Genomic DNA, 25215 nt, shown 5'->3' on the forward strand with positions numbered 1-25215 from the left:
CGGGTCGGCCACCCTCCGGAACGAGCCGGGCGCCGCGGGGCGGACAGTGACCCCACCCAAAGGAAGGGAATGTGGGAGGGGGCTGCAGTCCATTGGGGCGCTTGGGAAAAGGAGGGGAGGAGAGAGGCGTTTACTCCCCCAGTGCGCAGGCGCGGGAACGAAGCCTCGGGTTCTTAAAGACGCAGGAAGGGATTGACCTATTTCTGTCGGGGTTCTTCTTCGCAAAGGGTTGGTTCATGACAACGGCCCCGGCACAGGCTCGGTTCTGTGAAGACCAAGCGTCAAGGTGCTCAGCTGACCCCTGTGGCTTGAATCATTATTTTCCTCTACCCTCGGCTTTGCGCTAACTCCTTTAAAAAAAAAAAATCAATCATTTGCTCCTTCCTTCCGCAGATACCTATTGAGCTTACCTCGTGCTGGGCTGTGTAGGCTCACTATGAGCTCACAGCATGGCGGTGGAGGCAACCAGGTACACACACAACCCCCATAAGGTGTAGCCAAGTGCTAACGGAGTGCAGAGAAGGGACTGACTGCATCCCTCTGGGGAAGAGGCAGTGGCCATGACGGTGTTGTGTTTTGAGCTGGATGTTAAAGATTGAGGCGTTAGCCAGAGTGAGTCCTGAAGAAAACACTCGAGGCAAAAGGAACAGAGTACAAATGTAGGGAGGGGTGAAAAGGCCAGGTGTGTTTAGGAATGGGGAGCGAGCGGGAATTGTGAATGAGAAGTGAGATCCCTTGGGCCTCAGCATAAACATCAGTTCCTTGGGGAAGCCTTCCCTTAGCCTCAGACGGGCTCGGATCCCCTTGCTGTATGTTCTCAGAGCCTCCTGTAGTTCTGTCAGAATGCACCTACATTTATGTAGAGAGATATGTCTCAAGGTGTGAGGTATAAAAGTGAAATAAGCTTCTCAGTCTCATTGTGATTACAAAGGCTTGGTATTGTCCCTCTTACACTTCAGTTTCATACTTGACTCCTCCGGTGGTAGCTCGACTTGTAGCTCTAAAAACCCTTCTAGCCCATGTTTGTTTTTATTCCGGGAGTGTTGAGATTGGGGTTAAGCGGGTAAGCATTTTCTTAGCGGATTTCCTGTGATAACGATTGGGAGTCATAAGCAGCTTCAGTGGATCCTGTGATCACTTGCGGAAGTGAAGACTGTTATTCCAGCTGGCCCCAGCCGTTAGTCTCATGACACTTTACTCTTTGCCTCTCACCTCACACCATGATATCTGCTAGCAAGCCAGTAGCCACAATTTCCTCTCTCCACAGGCCAGACTCGAGTCTGTGGTCCAAGTAAGATCTACCTTCCACATCTATATCTCTCAAATTTGAAGGGCAGTTCTTGCTATACACTTGCTCTCCATACCTCACCTACAATAGGAATTAAAATTTAATAGGTCTGTGATAAATTTTTGTGGATAAATGAGATAGGGCCCTGCTCTCACAGAGTGTACATTCTAGTTGAGGAAACAGGCCATAATAAATTCAATACATACGCAGGAACTCAGTTTGTGATAAGTAATTATGAAGGGAAGAAATGGAGGTGATAAAAAGTAACCACAGCAAAGAGGGGCTACTTTGGGTGGAAGAGTAAGTAGTGATCCAGGTGAGTAATGACAGTGGCTTTGACTAGGGAGCAGCAGTGGAGATAGAGAGGTGGTACAGCTTTTGTGGTGGAATTGGTGATTGATTAAAAGGGGGTAAGAGGGAGAGTGAGGGAGAGGAAGAAATGAAGAATTCTCAATTTTCACCTGAGTAACTAGGTGGATGGTATCATTTACTGAAACTGGGGATACTTGGAAGGCATGAATCAAAGTTCCACTTTGAACATGTTAAGTTTGAACATTTCAGCCGAAACTGGTTTGGCTCAGTGGATAGAGCGTCGGTCTGCAGACTGAAAGGTCCCGGGTTTGATTCCGGTCAAGGGCATGTACCTTGGTTGCAGGCACATCCCCGGTGGGGGTTGTGCAGGAGGCAGCTGGCCGATGTGTCTCTCTCATCGATGTTTCTAGCTCTCTATCCCTCTCCCTTCCTCTCTGAAAAATCAATAAAATATATTAAAAAAAAAAAAAAAAAGTTTGAACATTTCAGATCCACACGAATATGTCAAATAGGTAATTCTGAAGCTATAAACTCAGGAGTCCTCTACATATAAATGAAGCCACGGGGTTTACAATGATTTAGAGAAGAGGCTCGAGTCTGAGCTGTGGGGCCCAATGTTATTTAGAATTCCAGTTGAAAAGGACGAGTCTGCAGGGGAGGGGTCAGAAGGGTCATCCGGAAATGTAAGAGAAAAACCAGGAAGTATAAAATACTGGAAGGCAGGAAAGGAGGGTGTTTTGAGACAGAGCAGCTGACAACATTCAGAGTCTGACCAATGGATAGGGAAAATATCAGAATGCCAACCTGTTTTTTTTTTCTGGTTCCCATTTGTGTGCTCTGGTTCTGGGGCACTTCCTACGTCACTAGAAATTCTCAGCTCAGACTTCAGCTTCCCTTGAATGTGGATCTACCCTAAAATATAGAAAATGTCTCCATACCTAATCCAGTTATATACACACACTCACCATGCTCATTCATCCAATCATACAATTATTGAGTGCCTATTATTTGCCAGGCCTTGAGGATAAGACAGTGAGGTGGGGAGAACTTAGTCCAGGCACTCAAGGAGCCCTCAAGAGCTTACAGTGTATCAGAAGCACTGCATAGTTACAAGCTGAGATGTGCCATGAAGGAAGAAGAGCATAGGCACCACGAGAGCCTGTCAGTGTCACCTTGTTTACATTATGCACGACATGCACAGCATCCACCTTTCACACACAGATCTCCACTGTGCCACAAGGCCACCCTGAACAGACTTGGGGAATGAGTCCTCCTATAAATGTGCCTGTTTCCTCTTCTCTACAATGGAAGGCCAAAAGGTAACTGAATCACAGGTTCTTTTTTTTTTTTTTTTTTAATATATTTTATTGATTTTTCACAGAGAGGAAGGGAGAGGGATAGAAAGTTAGAAACATCGATGAGAGAGAAACATCGATCAGCTGTCTCTTGCACACCTCCTACTGGGGATGTGCCCGCAACCAAGGTACATGCCCTTGACCAGAATCGAACCCAGGACCCTTCGGTCCTCAGGCTGACGCTCTATCCACTGAGCCAAACTGGTTTTGGCTAAATCACAGGTTCTTAACCTAAGGCTTATGGATGGGCTTCGGGGATACATAAATAAATAGAAAAGTACATTTTTTTTTTTTTCCTTCTGGACAGTAAACCCATAGCTTTCATCAGATCCTTCAGAGGTGTTGTGACCCAAAGAAACCCAAGGACCTAAGAATCAGACAATTGTATGATGTGAGCCAGGACAGATGACAAAATGATGCCCTTTGGAACTATTTGTTTCTTGGATACCATACCCTTCCCTTGACCTTGTCAGCGTGTAGAGTTATGGAATAGAAGGCCTGATCCCTCTTCTATGGATGGCTAAGCTTAGTAACTATATGAAGGAACCTTGGAGAAAGAATGGGAGGTATCTACCATTGGTGGCTAATGGAACAAAACAAAAAAAGGTTCCCACCCCACAAAGGAAGTCTCTATTACCCTAGTGTCACCTGCTCCATGGTCACCTGCCCTGGGTCCACTCCATCTGATCCATTCTTGGCTGCAGTATAGACATAAATGTATGTCCATACTGGAGGCAAGATTGGGATGTTTATACAATAAAATTTCCATTAGAAACTAAAGAGAATGCTCCCCCTCCAAAGAAAGCACTTTGAGATTAACTGACGTCTATCAATTAGAAATTCTTGATTCAGCTTGTCACAATGTCTAGACAAAAGACAGGTGGTTTGGCACTGTCTTTTGGACATAAATATCCTGTCTCTTCCTTGTCGTTTGAAAGGGGAGAGATTCCCATGGGTGCTTCTCTGAGGTCAGGTAGGTTTCCAGCCCTTCCAGAACTTGTGCCTTGGTCTCCTGCCAGTGGTTGGCCATACGTAGGGAAGAGAGGCACTTTCTTTGGGATCTAAAAGGTTTCAGGTACATGAGTTAGAGGTACGTGTGGGGTAGGAGAGACAAAAAGGCGGAGACAGCAGCCTGTGCATAGCCATCGTGTTTTATTGGATCTGGTGTATTTCTTATTTTACAAAATATACAGAGGAGCCAAAAATGCAAAGCAGCCAACAGTGTTCTGATGGGAAAGGGAGCTTCCTAGGGGCCCTTGCCCTCAGATCTTAGCTAGTGGGACAAGCAGGTACAGTAAGGAGTGGCAGCATGGCAGGGGTGCTGTTGATGATATGGGACCTGGATCCTACGATTCCTGCCTTCTAGGTGTGTTGAGGGGCATCTCTGGGTAGATTTAATAGAGCAAGAGGAGACACTAGATGGGAATTGGGGAGGCTCTCTGGGGGGTTGAAATAAAGCCTGGGTAGAACAGATATGCTAATGAATGCCCCCTCACTGGATTTAGATGCTATGCCTGTTTCCCTCCTTCCCTTTTCTTCTAATGCATCCACTGGGTGGTCCTGACTCACTCTATGCTGGTAGGCTGAACCTTTGGCAGGAATCAGCCAGGACATCTCCCAGCCATATTCTTCTGCTGCCAACATACAAACAGGAAGGAAGGAGAGAAAAAAATTCTCGGGATGAGCCAGACTTCACAACCCCAGGATCTCTTGGTATACTGAGCATTGTGTGGAACATTTCTGGGGTGTTTCTAAGGAGCGAGGGTCTTCTGAAGAGCCTGGAAACTCATATTCTGGTCGCAGACCTGTGGAGCTCAGAGTCATAGCCTCAGGTCTCACAATCTCTAGGCCTTTCTGCTTTATATCCCAGCTACTTCCTAGGACTGAGCCACTGCCTGAAGCCCGAGAGTTCTCCCTTGTCCCTCTCCTGTGGAGCTCTCTAAGGCCCTGCTCTGAAAGGCCAATCAGTGCCAAAGACAGAGCAACCTGTCTGAGAAGGGAGTCTTAAGGAAAATGTTTATGTTAACAGGGATGGGGGAAGCACCGTAACAGGAGAAATTTTGTCTAGTGTCCTGGCTTCTAGAGTGGGGGGTTGGAAGTGGAGAACCACTTAATTCCTTCAGCAGGGGCATCCTTAGCACTGTCAGGGAGGGGGTGGAGCCATTGGGAATTGGGAATACCAGCTGAGACACTCCGCCCACTCCCTGGCTCCTTCAGCTCCAATGATCTGAACCACCGAATCCCCAGCCTCTTGGATTCCTACAGGCCTAGGGCAGGGATAGGGTGAGGAGAGAGCTAGGAAGAGAAAGATGAGGTCCAACTGGACTAGGGCTAGAGCATGGTCCCGCCACAGGACAACTGACCCCCTCTCCTGGTGAGCTAGATGACATTGTCAAAGAGCTGCATGGACCTCATGATGTTCTCATCCTGTAGCCATGGTATGAGAGAGGCAATTGGAGAAAGAAAGAAAAAGAGCTTGTCAGAGGCAGGGAGAGAGACACTGAGTCATAAATGAGGACATTCAGAAACGCAGAGAGGCAATGAGGAAGGAGACACCCAGAGAGACCAGAGGTGAAGAATGACAGGCCTCCCCCAGTTTTGAAGGAACAGGATTGGGAGTGGGGGTGAGTTAAGGAGCCTTCTTCTATATCATTGAATTAGGCCCTGAGTCCAGACCAGGAATGTGGAGGGAGGGGACCTGTACCTTTTGACAAGATTCAATGAATTCCTCAATGGTCACCACGCCATCCTTATTCCTGTCCATCTTCTGCAAAAAGGTAGTTTGGAGGGAGGGAGAACAGGATGGATGGCGGGAGAGAGGCAGGTAGAATTCAGGCAAGTTCCCTACTGGGACCTCACCTTCTCTTCACTCCAGGGCCCTCCAGCCTACCCAGTCCCAAGCACCTGGAAGAAGCTCTCCACATGTTCCCTTGGGGCCTCCTCCCGGAGTGCAGGATACGTATACTTGCCCATCATGTCATAGATGGACTTCATGATATCAAGCATTTCCTGTTGGACCAAGAAAAAAAGAGGGTCCCTCTTCAGAGCCTCTAGCCTCCAAACCAGGAGGCCTAGGCCCTAGCGCAGGCATCAGCCTGCTGGTGATGATATGTGGGTGACATTTCCTTCCTGTGGGCCTTTTGCACCCCCTTCCAGCTCTCCAGTTGCCTTGCACACCTCCTTGGTGATGCAGCCGTCCTTGTTGAGGTCATACAGGTTGAAGGCCCAGTTCAGCCTGTCATCGATGCTTCCCCGAAGAATCACTGACAGACCAGCCACAAAGTCCTGAGGAGGAGGCAGGGGTGGGGGGGGCGGGGAACGTGTCTTTAGATACTCTTTACCCAACCTCCTCTCTGGGGCTGGCCTATACATTCTGGCCCTGAAGTCCTAGGCCTCCCAGGCCCACCTCCTCCAGCTTACCTCAAAATCGACTGAGCCATCATGGTTGGTGTCAAAGGCATTGAAGAGAAAAGTGGCATATGTGCTAGAGTCTGTAGAATATGTGGGGGACAGTAAGCTTGACTTCCAGACAGCAGAGGGCTTCCTATCTCTATGGGGTTCCCCAAGCTTCTCATCATTTGGCATTCCCAGCCCCTCCTGCCCCCCTCAGCCTAGAGATGAACAGCTGCCCCCTTTCGGGCCTGCCCCCTCACCTCCTTGAGGAAAGAACTGGGAGTAAATCTGCTTGAAGTTCTCCTCATTGACAATTCCACTGGGACATTCCTGGGGAGTGGAGAGACCAAGCTAAAGACAGACAAAACCCCCTTCTACTTACTCTTCTTCCTACCCCTCTCTCCTCCGTGCCCAGAGATTCCCAGAGAAGGAAAAATCTTCATGGCTCCCGGAGGCTCACCATGCAGCTTTTCTAATGGGAGGCAAGACTTCCCCCAATACACAAATAAAGTGAGATAAAATAAACTAAATAAAATAAAATACAGAACTAAGCTGGCAGTCTGGTCTGCCTGTCTCAAACAGGCCAGAACTCCGGCTAGAAGTTCCCTCTGGGAGGGGCAGAGGAGGGGGTTCTCCTTCCACCGCCCTTCTCTCTCACACCCCAAAGCCAGGCCACCTTTCTGAGAAGTCCTGGGCAGGCCCCGCCCCTCCTGCCCCACCTCTCACCCAGTCTGGCCTGGCTTCGCACTCACGTTCTTGAAGCCTCGATACAGGACCTGCAACTCTTTGCGAGTGAACTTGGTTTGCTCTTGCAGCTGCTCCAGACCCTCGGGCCGGTGACACACGGTTGCCAGCTCAAAGTCATCCTCCACGCTGTCTGCGAGGGTTAGGGGGGACGAGGGGAGGGAGAGCCAAGCCTCAGGCCCGGTCCCCACTGCCCTTCTCCAAAATCAGAGACCCATACATCCCCCTCATCTCTGACTCCAGGGACCAGCCTGCCAGCTCACTGGACCCCAAGCCAAGGAGAGAAGACACTGGTCAGCTGCAAGGTCTATCAGCCCAAGGCCAGTGCCTGGTCCCAGAGCCAGGGATCCGACCCATCTCAGGCCCTGGTTGGCGGGAAAAGCCCCAAACCCATCTTCATCCCAGAAGGGGTTGGAGTAGTAAAGACAGGTTCAAGTGGGGGATTCTGAGGATCCCAGCTCTGGGACTTCCCAGACCAACTCAGATCTGCCCAGTCCAGGTCTTGCCTTTTCCAGATCCTTCCTTCCTACCAAACCCCGCCTACCCCAGCCATGCCTGAGCCATGCCCCGTCCAGCTCCAGCCAAGCCCCATCCAGACCCCGCCCCCCCCCCCCCCCCCGCCTCCATTAAGTCTTAGCCAAGGCCCCACCCTCGGCCCCATTTCAGGACCCTCCCAGCCCCCAACATCCAGTCCCCAGGCAAATACCTCCACCCCGTGCTCCCGAAGCACCCCCGCCCCCGCCCCCACCAGGAGAGTAAGTCACCTGGGTCCAGCGGGCGGGGTCTGTGGGGGCGTAGGGAGGCTGGGGCAGCTAATGCTGAAGGGAGCGAACTGTCACCGAGAAAGCTGAAGACCCGGCCAACTGCAAACACACTCCTCACACTCACTGCGAATCTCACAGACCCGCGAGTCACAGTGCGCACACCCAGCCCCGCACGCAGAAGCACACAGACGAACGGGCACAGACACATGAAATGGGCCCCACGCACGCGTGCTTGAGAGGCTCACACCCGCCCTTTTTCCAAATCGATCCCCAAGTGGGATCAGGAATCAAACACTCTCAAATAACTACAAAACGGGCCTTTAGAGCTTGCAAAATGAAGTATGATCCTATGACATGGACTAGGCCCGCCTGAAGGAACAGGTATGGACTAGAGACAAAGGGAGATCTCTCAACTGGGAACCAGGTTGCCACCGGGAAATCCAAGTGTCCTGTCATCTGGTGGAAGGAGCGCTCCGTTCGCATGGGGGGACACACATGTTGACAACCAAAACATGCCAGGGACAGGACGGGAGGCCGGAGTCTAGACAACCCAGCTAAGCCAGCACAGACCGCACAGCCGCCTGGACCCGCCCCAGCAGTAGGCTCAGGCCTCAGCCCAACCACACTAGTCACGCCCAGACACAGGCCCCGCCCACTCCTCAAGCAGGCCCCGCCCACAGACACTCAGGCCACGCCCTCACGCTGGACACACCCACAACCAGATTCCTCCCAAAGAGGTAGCTACGCTTGCTGCTCACTCTTGTGCCAGCCAGCGCCCACCCTAACTCTACCGACACACTGGACACACACACACACACACACACACACACACACACACACACACGCTCCCCACACAACGGTCCCATCCCACACAACAGACCCCGCCCCGGAAGTACAGGAGCAGCACTTGCTTTCACTGACTGAGGGCAGGGCTTGGGGCCCGCAGCATGGCAGCAGCTGGAGGAACCGCTGCTTCAGCGCTTTTTTAGCAGGCCCTGGAGGGTGGCCTGGGGAGAGAGAAGACCCCACGAAGGCACATTAGCCCCCTCTGCCCCTCCGTTCCCTTTCCCACCATCACAATTAACCCCGATTGGGGGCGGGTGTTGGAGGAGAATTAAGAGGAGATGGCGAGGGCGGCTGGGGCTGGGTTAGAGGAGCCAAGTGGGTTTCAGAGGCATAATGGGATGCAGCCAGGGATTGCGAGGCAGTGGGGTTGGGGGTGGGGGAAAGTAGCACTGGCTTCAGTGTCTGCTGACCCAGTGCCCTTGCCTCCAGTGTTATGGCTGAACCTCTGAGGGTGATGTCCACCTGGGTAGGAACACCTCTCTCTCACAGACACATCCAGACAGGCATGTATAGAGACACATAGCATGATAAATGACGGAGTAATGGATGCCATAGTGACAGCCCAATACCCAGTAACTCACACCCAATGGCCTACTTCAACACACACACACACACACACACTGACCTAAAATTCCTTAATACAAATATAAACAACCTAGGAAAACATATACATGAGGACCTCTGCAGGCCATCTCACACACAGCGTGATCAAACCACACAAAACACACAACGACCCTGGGACATCGTGACACAATGCATTAATGACACACTAAGACCTTATAACATCAGGCCACATATCAAGGTCACAACGTCACATATCCATGATCATGTTCTGACCTATGTGCCCATGGTAACCAGATACCTAAGACTGCACCCCACCCACAGAACCCCTGTCTGTCCTGGATATGTCCACCTCTCTGTTCTACAACTCCTCATTCCAAGGCACCTAATCTTCCTACCATGGAACAGAGTTCCTCATCAGCTAACTCATCCACCCTAAAAGCATCCCTTCCCGGTCCTTTCTAGTATGGCTAGCTCTTTGAAAGGGAAATCATAGCAAACTTTGATTTCAATAACAGAACTTAAGATGAGTATTTTGGTGTGCACCCACTGATCACCATTCATCTCCCTTCCTCTTATTTACACGCTTGTCCTACAGCTCTAATTGCCTCCTAAGGCGACCCCCCACATTCACGTGTGCCTGTCTCCCAACTGCACCCACCTCCAGGCTCCAGGGCCAGAGTCCAGGGGTCCTGGTGTGGACACAGAGGACCCCAACTTCCTTTGGTTGTAGGTTACTTGGGCATCCCAGCTCCCACACAGGCCCTGCCCTCCCAAGTCAGTCTCCATCTTCAGAAAGTAAGTGCTAGAAGTCATGGCCTTCTCCTCCTCCAATATGTCCTCTCTCCCTCCGCAGCAGGAGTGATGGAGAGGTGGGAGGGAGGGAGTGGGTTGGACGGGGGATCGATGGCAGCCTGGCCCCTGGCCCAGGACTCCATTAGCCTGGACTTTGGTTTCACGAAGCCGGGTTGCACCTGGGGACTTTGGTGGTAGAGATGCCACCAGACAGGGGAGGTAGGGGTGGGGGTAGGGACTCCCTCCCTCTTCCAACCACCACCTCTTCGCACATCCTCCTGACCTGCTCCCAGGACTCAATCTCCTCCCTCTAGGCTCTTCTGAAGGTAGAAAGAGAAAGGGGCTGCCTTCAGCCTAAAGGATGCTGGGTTTCCTAGGTGACCCCTCTTCCCACTAAATAGTCTAAAGGGGGTGGCAAGTTAGAGCCCAACTGATTTCATCTTTTAAAAACTGGATGAACCCTAGTTTGTGTCGGTCCAATTCCTGTTTCCCGCCCCATCCCAAACAATGCAGCAGAGGATGGAGCTTTCTGCTCTAACTGAACACTAGAGCAGGCAATGCATGGACCTCCTGTTCTCCCTAGCTCCTTCCACATCGCCCCATGCAGTCCTCCTCTCACGGTTCCTGCTTGTTTTCCTGTCCCTGGTGGAATTGGGGGACAGCCATGCTATGAAGCTGCACAGCTCTTGCTGTAACCAGAGGCAGAGAACAAAACACTCCGGTGGAGGCAGAATATGTCCCCTCCCTACCTCCAGTATCACTCTCCCCACCTGACTTGGGAGTGGAGTGGAAATTTGATTTCTCACTCCCAGTGTCTGCACCCTGGAGACCATCTGCCATTGGATCCTGAGAGGATATGGGGGCTTAGGAAGCAGGGTCCCAACCTGACCCACCCCTCACCCCCCTGCCAGAGCTGACCTGCAAATGTCTCATTCAGTGTTCCTTCTCCTGTCCCTCCAGAGCCCATCCCCATCCCAAGTCTTGGGAATAGCACCGTTACATTGTCAGGAAACTCTGGGAACAGCCACCCACACAACCTGATACCCGAAGAGGCTCAGCTCATACCCAGTCCGCTCAGACACAGTCATATCTACCACCTGACAAAGCCACACACTCCGTCACTTTGACACATTAAATCACATCCCCGTCACAATACACAGGCTCACACAGTAACACATGCATCCTTTACCATCTCACACAGTCACACATTCATCCTTTACCATCTCACACAGTCACACATTCATCCTTTACCATCTCACACATGAACACACACCATCATACCCCCTGAATCTGTCACCCCCTGAGTCCACAAACACCCTGGTACCTATGCCTGCGAGGATAGAGGTGTGGGAAGCATCTTCAGAGCCGTTGTGGGGCCCTGGCCCCAAAAGGGACTCCCCAGAAGTCTAGTGTTATGTCAGGATTCCCGGAACCTCCTTCCTCTACCCTAGGTATGCAGTTTATTTCCAGACCTCTCCTCACATCTCCCAGACTTCCCTCATCTCCATACCCTAGTCCTCCTGCACTGCACCCTCATCATTTCCATCATGTCCACTGGTCTTCTCTCTTCACCTCCCAGTCCTCCAGGATTCCCTCCTTCCCTCCCCTAGATGCCCCAGCACAGAGTTCCCGTCTTTACCTCTCCCAGATGTCCTGTTCCCCAAGATTCCCTCCTCACCGCCCGGAGATGCCCGGTTCCATCACCAACCTGCTGGCTCCTGCTCCCCGTCATGTCAGAGTAGCCCCTCCCCAGTGCTGCAGGCGCTGCCCCTCCAGCCAGCAGCCCAGAGCTGCCCAGGCGCCTGGGTTACCTTCCAAGGAGACAGGCTCAAAGAGGCCAAACTGCTCCAGGACCTTGACAAACAGAGCGAGGACCACAAGCACTGCGACCATCTCCAGCCCATCCAGGGTCATGGTGGGCCCGGGGCATGGTCCCCAGGCAGAGACTCAGCACGCCTGCCCGCCAGCCCTACTCACACCACCTCGGGCTCCCCATGGAGAGTAAGACTCCGGCAGCCTCCCTCCCCTTCTTCTCTGCATCTCCTCCCTCTCACCACCTCCCTCACCCCGCCCCTGCCCCACTGGCCTCCCAGCCACAGCTGCTTCCTCTCCACAGGCCACTCAGCCTCCAGACTGGCATCTTCTTGGGAGCCTTCGGTGTGAAGGATATGGGCCAGGCCAGGCCAGAGGAGGGATACAGTGACCAGACTCTGTCCCCAGGACAGCTTCCCTGGACACTCTGTGGCTACTCCGTGCCAAAGGGAGGGGCAGAAAGAGGAGCTGTCCTTAGGGGGCAGGCAGGGAAGGGCAGTGTGAGAAATTATGAGTAAGTAGTAGATGTATGGGTCAGATTATGATATGGGTGTCTGGGTGTTTTCTGGTGTGTATATTCCTGTTTGTATGGAAAATACGTGTCTGTGTGTCTATATCTGATTGTGCACCTATCTATTAGGTGTGTGTCTTGTGTAGAGGGGTATGCGACCTGGTTATCTATGGTGTGTGTTGAAGAGTGTACGGGAATATTTCTGAGTGTGTATGGGTGTCCGTGTCTATGTTTTAGTAGTAGACTCAGGGGCTGTGGGTCTGAGGACTGGTAATATGGATGTGTCCTATAAATAGGAGTCCCGGTCTCTGGTGGTTGTGTAATTGTATCTGCATGGAACTGTATGAGAATATAAAAGGGAAGAAAGCAGTGACCTCTCCCGCCCAGAGGACACTACCAGCATCGATTGCAGTTGCCATGGAGACAGTGGGGATGGGGCGAAGCATTCTGGTCCCACTGGCCACAGACAGGAAAACTGAGGCTCCGAGAGCGAGAATTAGGCCCAACAGCCTGGGTAGGAAAAAGGTGTGCTTAGCCTTATCGGGACCTTTTTGGGAGGAGACTTGTGCACCTGCCTTTGGGGCCAAGAGGCTGGTTTCTTGGGAGAGGAGGAGAGACTGTCCTTCCTTCCTCGGACTGGGCTGCCCGAGCCCGGCCTGCTCCGGGGAACCATCAGTGAGCAGATGGAGAAGCCCAGGGTAGAAGAGAAATCTGAACTCGCCAAGGGCACCACAACATTCCTGGAACTCCTCCGCCATCTTCCCAGCTCCTTGGGGTCAGCGGTGGCGGTGAGTGTAGGTGGCAGTGAGGGTAGGGGGTCAGCGGTGGCGGTGAGTGTAGGGGATCAGCGGTGGCGGTGAGGGTAGGGGGTCAGCGGTGGCGGTGAGTGTAAGGGGTCAGCGGTGGCGGTGAGGGTAGGGGGTCAGCGGTGGCGGTGAGGGTAGGGGGTCAGCGGTGGCGGTGAGGGTAGGGGGGTCAGTGGTGGCAGTGAGTGTAGGGGGTGGGGAGAGGCCTGCAGAGCCAGGGAGCCAGACTAGGGCTGCGGAGTTACTGCACAGCTGAGTGACACTGACTGCACACTCAGTGTGTCAGATAGGGTTCTATATGCTGAGTTTTCACAATAAACCTGTGACAGCAGTAGAGTTATCCCCACATCACAGGTGGTGAAATTAAGGCGAAAGAAGGTAAGATCAGCCGAAACCGGTTTGGCTCAGTGGTAGAGCATTGGTCTGCGGACTGAAGGGTCCTGGGTTCGATTCCGGTCAAGGGCATGTGCCTTGGTTGCGGGCACATCCCCAGTAAGGGGTGTGCAAGAGGCAGCTGATCGATGATTCTCTCTCATCAATGTTCCTAACTCTCTATCCCCCTCTCTTCCTCTCTGTAAAAAAATCAATAAAATATATTTTAAAAAAAGAAAGAAAAAAAAAGAAGCTAAGATCAGCATCAGAGCCTCCATTTTAAACCAGTCTGACTGTGAGCCTGCCGCACTCTAAACCACCACACTGCACTGGCTCCCTTCTTAAACAGCTGGAGGCCAGCTTAGGATGATGGAGCCCAGAGGAAGCCCTCTCTCGGGGTCCAGCTCTGGAATGAGTGAGTGACTGAGCCACAGTTGTGGGGTGGGGGTTGGGTAGGAGCTGGTCCCACCACTTCATGAGTCACTGATCTGTAGTTCTACAGACCACCACTGGGGGTCAGGCCACATCCTACCCATTTCTCCCGTCTTTCCCCCAACACCCCACCCCCCACCCCCCCAAGCCCAACATCCCAGGAAGGTGTTGAAAGGAGGGGAGGAGGGCAGCCCCTGCAGACTTGATCCTCTGCTTCCCTCCTCTTCTCCCCCAAGAAGAAGTAAACTCAGGGACTGCTTTCAGGTTCTCACACTTTAGAGATTACAGACTCACAGGTGAAACCAGCACATGTCTTCCTGTCACAGTCCACATTCCACACCTGGTGTTGACTACCCCTCCCCTTACCCTCATCGGCAGATCTCTTTCTTTCAGCCAGTTTGGCCTCCTCACTGCCTCCTTGCACCTCCTGCTCCCTCTGCCGGGAATGCCCTCCCTTCTGCTCTCCTTCGGTCCTACAGTTCTTACCTGCCGTTTGAAGACTTCTTTTTTTTTTTTTTTTTTTTTTAATTGATTTTGTACAGAGAGGAAGGGAGAGAGATAGAAACATCGATGAGAGTCATCGATCAGCTGCCCCTTGCACACCCACTACTGGGGATATGTCCGCAACCAAGGTACATGCCCTTGACCGGAATCGAACCCGGGACCCTTCAGTCCCCAAGCCGATGCTCTATCCATTGAGCCAAACTGGTCTCGGCTGTTTGAAGACTTCTTAAATTCCCTTCCCTTCAAAGCCTCCAGCCCTCAGTGACTCTCAGATACCTGAATTTCTACTGGACTCAATGTTGGGCCTCAAAAGTCAGCACCTAATTCTGGAATATATTAGTGCGAACAATAAAAGGAGGCAGCCTAGCCATACTAGGTAAGTGTTAGGTTTGATCAAACAATTAAATCAATACCCCTCTCAGGCCATTTCACTAAGGACATTCCCTTTGCTGAGGCCACATTTCACTTGCAGTGACCACATTCCATTATCTCCCCTCCAGGTCTACATAAAGAAGTCTCCCTCCAGAACAAGCCCGCCAAAAGTCCTTTAAAAGCCATGGACTCCTGTCCATCAGGCTCAGCCACCTGGTGTGCAGATGATCAAATAAATTCGTGATCCCTCACCTTCTGGCCTCTTGCTCCTGCATTCCTCCTTCGCGGACCTGACAGAACCCAACGTGCCAGACTGGGTTCAAGTCCAGCTTTGCCACTTAATTTAATCTGCAATTAAATGAGCAAGTTCTCGACCTTTGTGTGCCTCAGTTTCCCATCTCATGTTTGCTGGTTGGAGTAAATGAATTTAAAATGGAAAGCTGATAGAACAACTCCAGGCACAGAGTAAGTGCTGAAGTGTTTGTGACCATCATTTGTTTAATTACCGTAATTTATCTATTTAATCCTCACCTGAGGATATTTTTCCATTGATTTTTAAAAATATATTTTTATTGATTTCAGAGAGGAAGGGAGAGGGAGAGAGGGATAGAAACATCAATGATGAGAATCACTGAATGGCTGCCTCCTGCCCGCCCCCTACTGGGGATGGAGCCCACAACCCAAGCATGTGACCTTAAGCAGAATTGAACCCAGGACGCTTCAGTCTACAAGCTGATGCTCTCTATCCACTGAGCCAAACCAGCTAGGGTTAAATGGATTTTCAGAGAGAGGGAAAGACAGAACCATTGATGTGAGAGAAACACACCGATTGGTTGCCTTTGGCACACGCCTTGACCAGGGCCCAGGCTGGGGAGGAGTCTGCAAGTGAGGTACGCAATCGAACCTAGGACCCTTTGGTCCACAGGCCCCGATACTCTATGCACTGCGCCAAACAGGCTAGGGCTGTGACTGTTATTAATAACATGCTACATACCCTTTATATTTCTATAGCTCTAAACAATATACAGTTTCCAAAACATTGTTCTCTCATTGGCTTCTCATGACAACCCCATGAAGTAGGCAGAGTGATTAGTGTTGTGCCCATTTTATTGATGAGTTAAACAAGGCCCAGGGAGATAAAAGGACTTGCTCAAAGTTACCTAGTTAAATGATGCAGATTTGAACCAGATATTACTGGATCAAACCTGCTTCTTCAACTAAGTTCCTAGAGGGCAAGGATGTTTTGTGTGTTTTTTGTGTTTTTTTAAATTGTAAAGATAAATTGATTGCCAGGCTCTGAGTTGGTGCCTGTGAAACAGAGAAACCAAACAGACTCTGGCTCCCACTGGGCAGGGAGAGACAGCTCGCTGAGAGAACTTCAAGCCATCTAGTCATTCAAAAAAAATATTTGTTGCATGCCTACTGCGTGGTAGGAACTGTTCAAGGCAAGCCATGATATGAGCTATAGTAAAAATTTTCTAAGTGGGAGGCCAGGCAAAACTTGGAGAGGTTGTTTTTTGAGTTGACTCTTAAAGTATGGCTACAATGTCAAATGACCACCTTAACAAAGGGATAATTTATTGAGCGTATTCTGTTTCCTGGATATTTTACATACATGACCTCACTTAGCCCTTATAATAAACCTGGTAGATAAGGCATATTATTCCTGTGTGTATAGCTGGCATGGTTAGAGTAAGTAGTAATATACCTGTTTTGTAGATGAAAGAATTGAGGCTCAGAGAAGTGATTTTCCCAAGACAGCACAGATAATAAGAGATAGATGAAAACTTGAATCAGGCCCTGAACAGTGTGGTTCAGCATTGTCCCATGTACTGAGAGGTCACGGGTTCAATTTCCAGTCAGGGCACATGCCCAGGTTGCAGGCTTAATCCCCCTTAGGGGGCCTGCAGGAGGCAGCTGATCAACATTTCTCTCTCCCTCTCCATTCCTCTGTCTCTCTCTCTCTCAAGTCAGTAAAACAAAATTAAAACTCAAATGATCTGCTGGCCGGCTCCCTCAGGCTGTCTCTCCAGTGCATGTGGATATGGAAAGGAATCCTGGATGACTGTAGCTTACTCACCAGGAGCTAAAAATGATATGACCAAAAGGGTCAGAGTCCATGGAGCCTTGAATGCCAAGCCAGACCATTTGCATTGAAATAATACAGCATCATTCCCCTGACCTCTGATGCTGATTCACAGATGGACAGACTGACAACCTTGCAGCCAATTGCCCTGTCCCTGGCCTTCCACTTTCCTCTCTCACAACCACCCTCAACCTTTAGATCTTGACTTAGCCTTGACCCAGCCTTACAGGGACTCAAGGTCCTAAATCAATCAGGCCTGTGGTGGGAGGGTCTGTCAGAAGTGAAAGAGTGAGTCATTTTTCAGGTTCTCCCTTCTCCCTCCTAGAGACCTCTCAAGTCTCTGGACCCTGTGAGAAACTTGTCCAGATGTGTCCTCCTCTAGCACCCTCTAGTTCTTTATTCAAAGGAGTGAAATATATATATATATATATATATATATATATATATATATATATATATATATAATTGATTTTTTACAGAGAGGAAGAGAGAGGGATAGAGAGTTAGAGTTAGAAACATCAATGAGAGAGAATCATCGACCAGCTGCCTCTTGCACACCCCCTACTGGGGATGTGCCCGCAACCAAGGTACATGCCCTTGTTCAGAATCGAACCCAGGACCGTTTGGTCCACAGGCCGACGCTTTATCCACTGAGCCAAACCAGTTTCGGCAGGAGTGAAGTCTTTTTTAAAAATATTTTTTTAATGACTTTATTATGTTTTTGGTGTTTTTTGTTTTTTTGTTTTGTTGATCCTCACCAGAGGATGTTTTTCCATTGATTTTTAGAGAGAGTGTAAGGGAGAGGGAAAGACAGAGAGAGAGAGAAATAAATGTCAAGACATATTGATTGCCAAGGCCGGTTTGGCTCAGTGGATAGAGCATCAGCCTTTAGACTGAAAGATCCCAGGTTTGATTCCGGTCAAGGGCATGTACCTTGGTTGCAGGTACATCCCCAGTGGGGAATGTGCAGGAGGCAGCTGGTCGATATTTCTCTCTCATCCATGTTTCTAACTCTCTATCCCTCTCCCTTCCTCTCTGCAAAAGATAAATAAAATATATATTTTTTTAAATAATAAAAATATAAAATAAAATTATAGCCGAAACCGGTTTGGCTCAGTGGATAGAGCGTCGGCCTGCGGACTGAAAGGTCCCATGTTCGATTCCGGTCAAGGGCACATACCTTGGTTGAGGGCACATCCCCAGGGTGTGCAAGAAGCAGCTGGTCGATGTATCTCTCTTATCAACGTTTCTAACTCTCTATCCCTCTCAATTCCTCTCTGTGTAAAAATCAATAAAATATATTTTTAAAAAATAAAAATAAAATAAAATAAAATAAAATAAAATAAAATTATAAAAAGACACATTGATTGGCTGGGGACAGGGGATTGAGCCTGCAACTAAGGTATGTGCCCTTGACTGGAATCAAACCCAGGACTCCTCAGTCTGCAGGCTGATGCTCTTTCCACTGGGCCAAACTAGCTAGGGCTTATTGATTTTGGAGAGAGAGAAATGGAGAGGGAGAGAGAGAGAGAGAAACATCAGTGTGAGAGAGAAACAGATCAGCTGCTGCCGAAAACCAACCTTAATGGCTCTGAATGATCGGAGCTATTAACTCATTGTTTAAGTTGAGTCATTGGTAGTTAAATGTGAAAAGGGAATCCAGAAGGCTGGCCAACCTTAATGGCTCTGAATGGTCAGAGCTATTAACTCATTGTTTAGTTGAGACAGTGGTAGTTGAAGCAACTTTAACCTGTTATCATATGTAAACTCTTGCTGATTTTCTATTATTGGAATTTCCTGCCTAAAGGATGTGGGTGTATCTCAGAACCTCAACAAAAGGGATGACAAAAGGCCAGAGCAGGGTAGTCCTCCCCCTAGAGGTGGACTCCCGCCTGGCACCTATTTTCCCAAGTTAACACTTTTCCAGTCTCTTCTCATTTGTGTGTGGCCTTCTCCAGAACACGGAACCCTGAACCAAGCGGGACCTGGAAAGGGATCCCACAAGCTGCCTCCTGAATGTACCCCCGGGGATCAAGCTCAAAATTCAGGCATATGTCCTAACCCTGAATTGAACCAGTGACACCCCAGCACACAGGACAACACCAACCACCTGAGCCACACCAGCCAGAGCAAAGGAGTGAAGTCTTCATGGAAGTGCTTCAGACCCAGTGAAGGCTCAAGGGAAAACTTTCTTTTTTAAAATTTTTATTAAATTATCATCTGTGTACATATTGGGAAAACTTTCTTGAAAGCATTAAGTGGGCCCTCCCTGGTTCTCTCAAATCTCAGCAGAGATACTCCTATCATTTAGTCATTCAAACCTTATGGGGGACCCACCCAATGTTTCTGTCCCACTTTCTCTATCCGTCCTCCTCCAGGGAAGATTGCAGCCAGTGAAGATCCCAAGTGTTGTCTCTCTTAGTCGCCCGGCAACTCTCTCTCCCAGCCGGGCCAGAAGACACTGCGGCCCCCAGCTGTATCAGGTGATTAATGAACTCCTAGGCCTTTGGGCTATTTTGGGGCCTGGAAGTCATGCCTGTATGATTGAGAACTGGCCCTGCCAGGCTCTAGCCATCTGTCACTGAAGACAGGCCCAAGCAGTGGGCTTGGGGGACGCATGCTCCCCAAGCAACTTCTAAGTATGCCTCTGGCTCAACCCATCTCCCCTCCTTCTGAGGAGCACAAGGCAAAGAGAGGCCTGCCTGTACTCCAGGGGCTCCAGTGGATACCATGGAGAGAGCCAGGGAACTACAGGTTCCAGAGTGCCCCAGGGTTAGGTTGTTTTGGCCTCCCTGGGGCCAGATGGGGAGGGGATGCTGGGTTTTCCAGGCAGCCCTAAGGAAACCCAAGTGGAAGTGTGTACAAATGGCAGTGCCAAGATATGATGCCCGAAATCCCCATATCATAAATTCCACAAATCCCACACCAAAGTACCATCCTGTGAAGGCTGCACAACTAACTCAGTGTGACTCGGGGTACCCCCCACCCAACTCCAAAGCATAAAACTCAAGTCCATGCAGTTTCACTGTCACAGAATCCCAGGGATATGCAACCTCAGGGACACACAGCCCCAGCGTTCACAACCCCTCTGATGCATGCACAACCAACCCCCTTAGAACAGACTCCTAGAGATAGACAAAACAGTGACATGTAATCCTTGTGCCCCACACGTTTCCCCACCCTATCATGCATGAGCTCACTAGCGGAGTTCATGTTGGTCCAGTCCTACCTCAGGTTTTTTTCCTCTGGACACTCACCCATCTTAAGATCCCATTAAACTAAACAATTCAGTGAAGGGCTGGGTCGTGTGTGTGTGTGTGTGTGTGTGTGTGTGTGTGTGTGTCCCCCTCCCCCGCTCTGCTGCAAGCTTCTTCCCTGTATCCCTGTGAGGTGTCTTGCCTCTCGCCCGCCTGCTTGAAGCCCCCTCCTCTGCCCTCAATGAGAAGCCCTGCCCCCTCCTCCACCATGGGGAGGGTCCATGATGCTCCTTTCCTCCTGCCAACCCCTCCACCTCCACCCCCTCGGTAAGGAACCCTATCCCCACTCCTCTCTGTCAGGGGCACTGCCCTTTAACCCCCTTTTTTGGGGGCGATCTAGCTCCCTCCATCTGTGAGGAGCCCTTCCCCTCCCCACCTCTGTAAAGCTCCTATCCCACTTCGCTCACTTTTTGAGGGCTCCAGCCCCTTCCTCCCTTCCTCATACCTGGCGACAGCGACCCAGCCACCAGCTGGTAGAGGGACCGTGCTGCCTGCCCCAACGGGCTCCTGCACCTGCGGGGGCAGCGGTTCATGATTCCGCCCGGAGCACAGTGGCCAAGCTCCGCCCCCGCGGCCCCGGGGGTCGGTCTCCGCCCTGTGGGCCCCGCGTGGTCGGCGCGGGAGGGCCGACCGGCCCCGCAGGACCAGGACCTCGGTCCGCACAGCCTCATCCACTCCAGGTCTTCTCCGCAGCGCAGGAGGGGAGCTCACCCTCACCCCAGCATCAGAGCACTGTACCCCAAAGTTCCCAGACTGGAGCGGAGGGACGGGGGGCGGGGAGAGGGGGCGGGACAGAGGGGACTCCTCATAGCCTTCTTTGGGAACATTTTCTGGGTTTCTGTTGGGGAAGAGCGCTCCCACGGCTTTTGAAAAAGGAGTTGGGGGGTAAATGAAATCTTTTAGCGCCCTTCCTCGGCCCTCCCTCTGCTGGTCACACCTTCCTCTCTGCATTTTGGCAGAGATATGAAGGGGTAAGAGGTGAGAGGATACTGTTGTCATGGCAACTTCCCACACTTGCATACTTCCTGGACCAATGTGGGGGCGGGGAGGGGGGAGGGAGAGCAGAAGGGAGGAGGAGGAACTGGCCAGTGTACCGAGCAGAGAAGAGGTGGCAGGGATGTGCCCCTACTGATCTTTCTCCTGGCTCCAAATCCCTTTCCCCCATAGCTGTTTGCTTTGTGTCCCTCTGTCCCAGCAGGTTCAGATTCTCCCATTAGAAACACTGACTGCCAGCCAAATGCATTGGGAGAAGCCACCCTCTCTCTAAAAAAAAAAATATTTTTTACTGATTTCAGAGAGGCAGGGAGCGAGAGATAGAAACATCAATGATGAGATATGATAGATCCTCCCTTCCTCCAGTTGATGGACAGACGTAAACCCCACCTGTGGCCAGACATTCCTGAGCTTTGAACCACCAATCAGCACCTGCCAAATACCCTAAGCCCCCAATTCCTAAGTCCCTAGGTCCCTAATCACCAATCAGCGTGTGCTGAGTGCCCTAAGCCCCGTCCCCTATCCTTAAAGGTGCTTGTACCCCCAGCCCTCGCTCTCTTCCGCCCCTCTGTGTGGAAGCAGCCGGCAGGGGTACCCTTCCCTCCAATAAAGACTGTGTGTGTCCTGCTATCCCGGTCTCCGGTCCCCTTCTCTATTTAATCTATCAAGATAGAATCATGGATTGGCTGCCTCCTGCACATCCCCTACTGGGGATCAAGCCTGCCCTGACGAAGAATTGAAGAGTGACCTCCTGGTTCGTAGGTCCACGCTCAACCCTGAGCCACCCCAGCAGGGGGAGAAGCCCCCCTCTGCTCAGTCCGAGCCCTGACCTCTTTCCTGAATTCATTCCCATCCGGCTTTACCCAGAGTAAACCCTTTTCATTACCCACTATGCTGTCAAACTGCTGGGACAGAAGGGACGTAATTCCACTCCTCTCGACTGGCATCCCGTATTTCTGTTTGAAAATCCTACGTTTACAAAGCAAGAGTCGCCGCCCAACTCCACGCAAAGCTTGCCCTTTGGGAACATCCTCCTCCAGAATCAGCTCCGCAGGCACAGCTCCTTTAGTACCACACGGGGGCGCCCCAGTCCGGGGAACAATCTTCATGGCCAGAAGGACGCGATTCCAGAGATCCCAGGCCCAGGGACGGGAGCTCTGGCCTTGGCCAGCCAGGTGCGTATTCACTCATCTCCTCCAGTCCCTCCTTTGTTTCCAGCTGGGAGAGGCCGGCCAGTGACCACTGACTTTTCCCGCCCGCCGCACTGCCCAGCGGCCCTGCCAGGCTGGGAAGACCAAGGGTGTTAGATGCGGGCGGGGTGACTCTCGGATCCCCCCTCCCCCCAATAAGTCTTCTCGGTGGGCACAGGGCGGTTACCTTGGGAGGTGGCCCGGCCGCACCTCTCCCCTGAACGCTCTTCAGTACCGTGGACAACGCCTCCGGGCAGGTTTCTGCTCTGGCATCTCCGAGCGCCCAGCGCTCAAACACAGGGGGCATTTCAGCCCCATTTGTCTTCCGCTATAGAATAAGCCCTCCTTGGAAAGGAGATATCCTGGTAGTCCTATTTAACTTTCAAAGCCGTGTGTAGACCTTTCTACAGAGAGGATGCTCATGACACAGAACATGATTCGTGATGCTTGCCAACATCTGACCTTTCTCTTTCCCTTGGGAGGCAGGAGAGTGTATTCCCCATTTCACAGATGAGCAAAGTGAGGCTCAGAGAGAGAAAAAGTCATGCCTGGTATTCACGTTTCCATTCCTGCACCTTCTAGTAAAAATGCTTCCCCTCCTTCACCCAACCGATCTCTGATTATTCAAACAGCCAAGTGAAGAGGGGATGATTCCATTATAGGGAGAATCGATCAAAGCAGAGAGCAAACACTGACTAATGTAGTGCTAATAAGTGCCCTTACTGCTCTCAAGGATTCCAGTTGAGGACAGTACAGAGCAGAAATGGACAGCTGGACCTTTGGATTCCATCCAGATTGAGGCACAGCTAGGGCACATCAGGGGCCTGCCTGGATGGAAGGGCTTCCCTCCCGGGGGTCTGAGCATAGGAACGAGGCCCTCCGCAGGCTCAGTGAGTCAGAAAGACACTTCTAAAGGCATTACTTCTAGTCCTCTGCCCCATCCCCAAGTCTTAACCTCATTTCCTTCAGGACAGACAGGATCACAGCCTCCTTCCACCTCCCCAACTGGCTTCACATACACAGGAGGCGCTCTCCCTCCTTCATCTTCTGTGGAGATTTTTTGAGCAGGCTGCACACTGAGAGACAGGAACACACACGTACATGGAAATGTACACAAGGTGTCACCCTCACAAACACATGGACCTGCGTACCAAACCCAGGAATGTGCACGGGCACAGATGCACGGGTCTCACATTCCTCCTCAATGGGGGGGGGGGGGGGAGAGAGGATATCCGGGCAGCAAAGTGGCTTGGGGGACATTTATAAAGGGGAGGCCACAGGGCACCTCCCAAGCAAGAGCTTCTTTCTATCTCTGGGTCTAGGGAGGCAGGAGAGTGCGTTTTCCTTTGGGTCCGGGTGAAGTTCTGGGAGGGTTGCTGGGTATTGAATGAGCTTCGGTTATAAGAATGATCTCTGAGTACTTTATAGAGTGTGTGTTTGCGGTGGGGAGGGGAGGACCTGACCCAGTACTAACCAAAGCCCGGGGCCGGGGGCCAGATGCTGCTCCCAGGAGCCAGGCTGGGCAGCTAGGACACTAGAATCCCCCCTGGCTACTTGTGGGAAGCATGGGGGAAACTGTGTGTGTGCTGAGGACCTCCTTCTGCGCCAGGAAGCTAGAGAGGCAGCCGGGGGAAGAGGCGTCGTAGACACTCACAATGCCCCACTGAAGACACCACCACATGAAAGTGCACAATCAGCATCGAGTGCCAATATCACCCACATGGTCTCACAATCACAAAGCACAGCACAACCCACGTTAACAGATGCTTGTGCCCCAGGAAGTTCACAACGTCGTACAAAGAGACAGACCACCACAGAGTGAAGCCCTGACACTAATGCTAGTCACATGCCACTTCATACAGAACCACACGCTCAGAGCACGGAGTTGCACATAGAACAGAAACACAGGGTCAAACAACTTCGTTCATGCACTCAGGGTACTACGTAACCGCACTCAAACATCTGACGAGATCATACAATCCCACAACCACATACAATAATGCTCACCCTGGCTGTCACCAAGCCCAGGGCACATGGCAACCAGCTGTGGGAGGCGCACACATGTATATATACTGTTATACACAGACACACACAAAGAATGACAGGCACTCACGCACCTCCCACCAGAGCCCTCCTGCCTTGTGTCATAGGGCCCACACCTGCTGCCTCTCCCCACCTGCCCACCTGCTCTCCCCACCCCCTGCCATTCCCGCTCCCTCCCTCCGCCCCCGGGGGACCCAAGACTTTGAACCTGTGTCCAGGGGAGGTGCTTGGAAATGGGGCAGAGTGTGGGTAAGGGTTTGGCAGGGTCAGAGGCTTCAGGGTTTGGAGGAATGGAATCTACCCTCCCTCCCACGAGCCCCGATCCACCGACTCACCAGTGAGCTGGTCGTAAGATCCGTCCAGGTCTCGGGAATCGGACAAACTCTCCTTGCGACCCTGGCCCCGCATGGCCCCCGGCGACCCCCTCCCGTCCCTCCTGGGCTGTGGGAGGGGGCGCCGGGCGCCTGGGAGAGGGCGCTCGCACGGCGCCCCCTGGCGGCGAAGCCCTCGGCCGGGGCTGGGGGCCAGGGGAGTCGGGGCTAGGACTGAGTCTGGGGACCCGGAGCGTCTGGAGCCCACCCAGGGGTCCTGGGGCAGGAGCGGGAGGGAGGCTTGGGCAGGAGGTGAGCGCAGAGCCCGAGGCAGAGCGGAGCGGAGCGCGGAGGAGCCGGAGCCAGCCGCCGCTCTCCTCCCGCCCCCTCCCCGCGGCTGTCACCACTGCCTCCCCCCTTTGGCGCTGCCGGGATTGGCTCCCCTACCCCCGCCCCCTCCTCTCCGCA

General features: G+C 51.7%; 1 protein-coding gene and 1 long non-coding RNA gene across 18 annotated transcripts; one reads left to right on the forward strand and one right to left on the reverse strand.

The window, feature by feature from the left end:
• The first annotated feature begins 266 nt into the window (after window positions 1-266).
• Window positions 267-7076, forward strand: LOC311632396. Of its 2 annotated transcripts, none has more exons than XR_014796787.1 (3): window positions 267-491; window positions 2822-2919; window positions 6764-7076. It is a non-coding gene; the product is annotated as an uncharacterized lncRNA (long non-coding RNA). The 2 variants fall into 2 exon arrangements; XR_014796788.1 differs by lacking the exon at window positions 6764-7076 and adding an exon at window positions 3263-3994.
• On the reverse strand, window positions 4091-25165 carry KCNIP2 (potassium voltage-gated channel interacting protein 2). Of its 16 annotated transcripts, none has more exons than XM_084903815.1 (10): window positions 24772-25165; window positions 8768-8863; window positions 7857-7910; window positions 7101-7225; window positions 6609-6678; window positions 6376-6446; window positions 6133-6240; window positions 5860-5964; window positions 5660-5722; window positions 4091-5382 (listed from the first exon to the last, which is right to left on the reverse strand). In XM_084903815.1, the coding sequence occupies exons 1-10, from the start codon at window positions 24842-24844 to the stop codon at window positions 5335-5337; spliced, it is 813 nt and encodes a 270-aa protein (XP_084759941.1). In that variant the 5' UTR covers window positions 24845-25165; the 3' UTR covers window positions 4091-5334. The 16 variants fall into 16 exon arrangements, with proteins under 16 accessions (XP_084759941.1, XP_084759939.1, XP_084759946.1 ...); XM_084903813.1 differs by having other exon boundaries at window positions 6609-6699; window positions 24772-25133; XM_084903820.1 differs by lacking the exon at window positions 7857-7910 and having other exon boundaries at window positions 24772-25160.
• Window positions 25166-25215: the final 50 nt, after the last annotated feature.

The sequence above is a fragment of the Pipistrellus hanaki genome, assembly GCF_964339955.1.
Source record: "Pipistrellus hanaki genome assembly, chromosome: 14".
In the NCBI taxonomy this organism is placed as follows: Eukaryota; Metazoa; Chordata; class Mammalia; order Chiroptera; family Vespertilionidae; genus Pipistrellus; species Pipistrellus hanaki.

Bases quoted from the DNA above. Each gene is read 5' to 3' on its own strand.
- KCNIP2 (XM_084903805.1), bottom strand. From the start codon at position 24,844: ATGCGGGGCCAGGGTCGCAAGGAGAGTTTGTCCGATTCCCGAGACCTG. The intron at 7,911-8,767 runs GCAAGTGCTGCT...CGCTCCCTTCAG, and splicing joins CCTGCCCTCAGTCAGTGAAA to CATTAGCTGCCCCAGCCTCC. The intron at 6,700-7,100 runs GTGAGTGCGAAG...GTCTGTCTTTAG, and splicing joins TGTATCGAGGCTTCAAGAAC to CTTGGTCTCTCCACTCCCCA.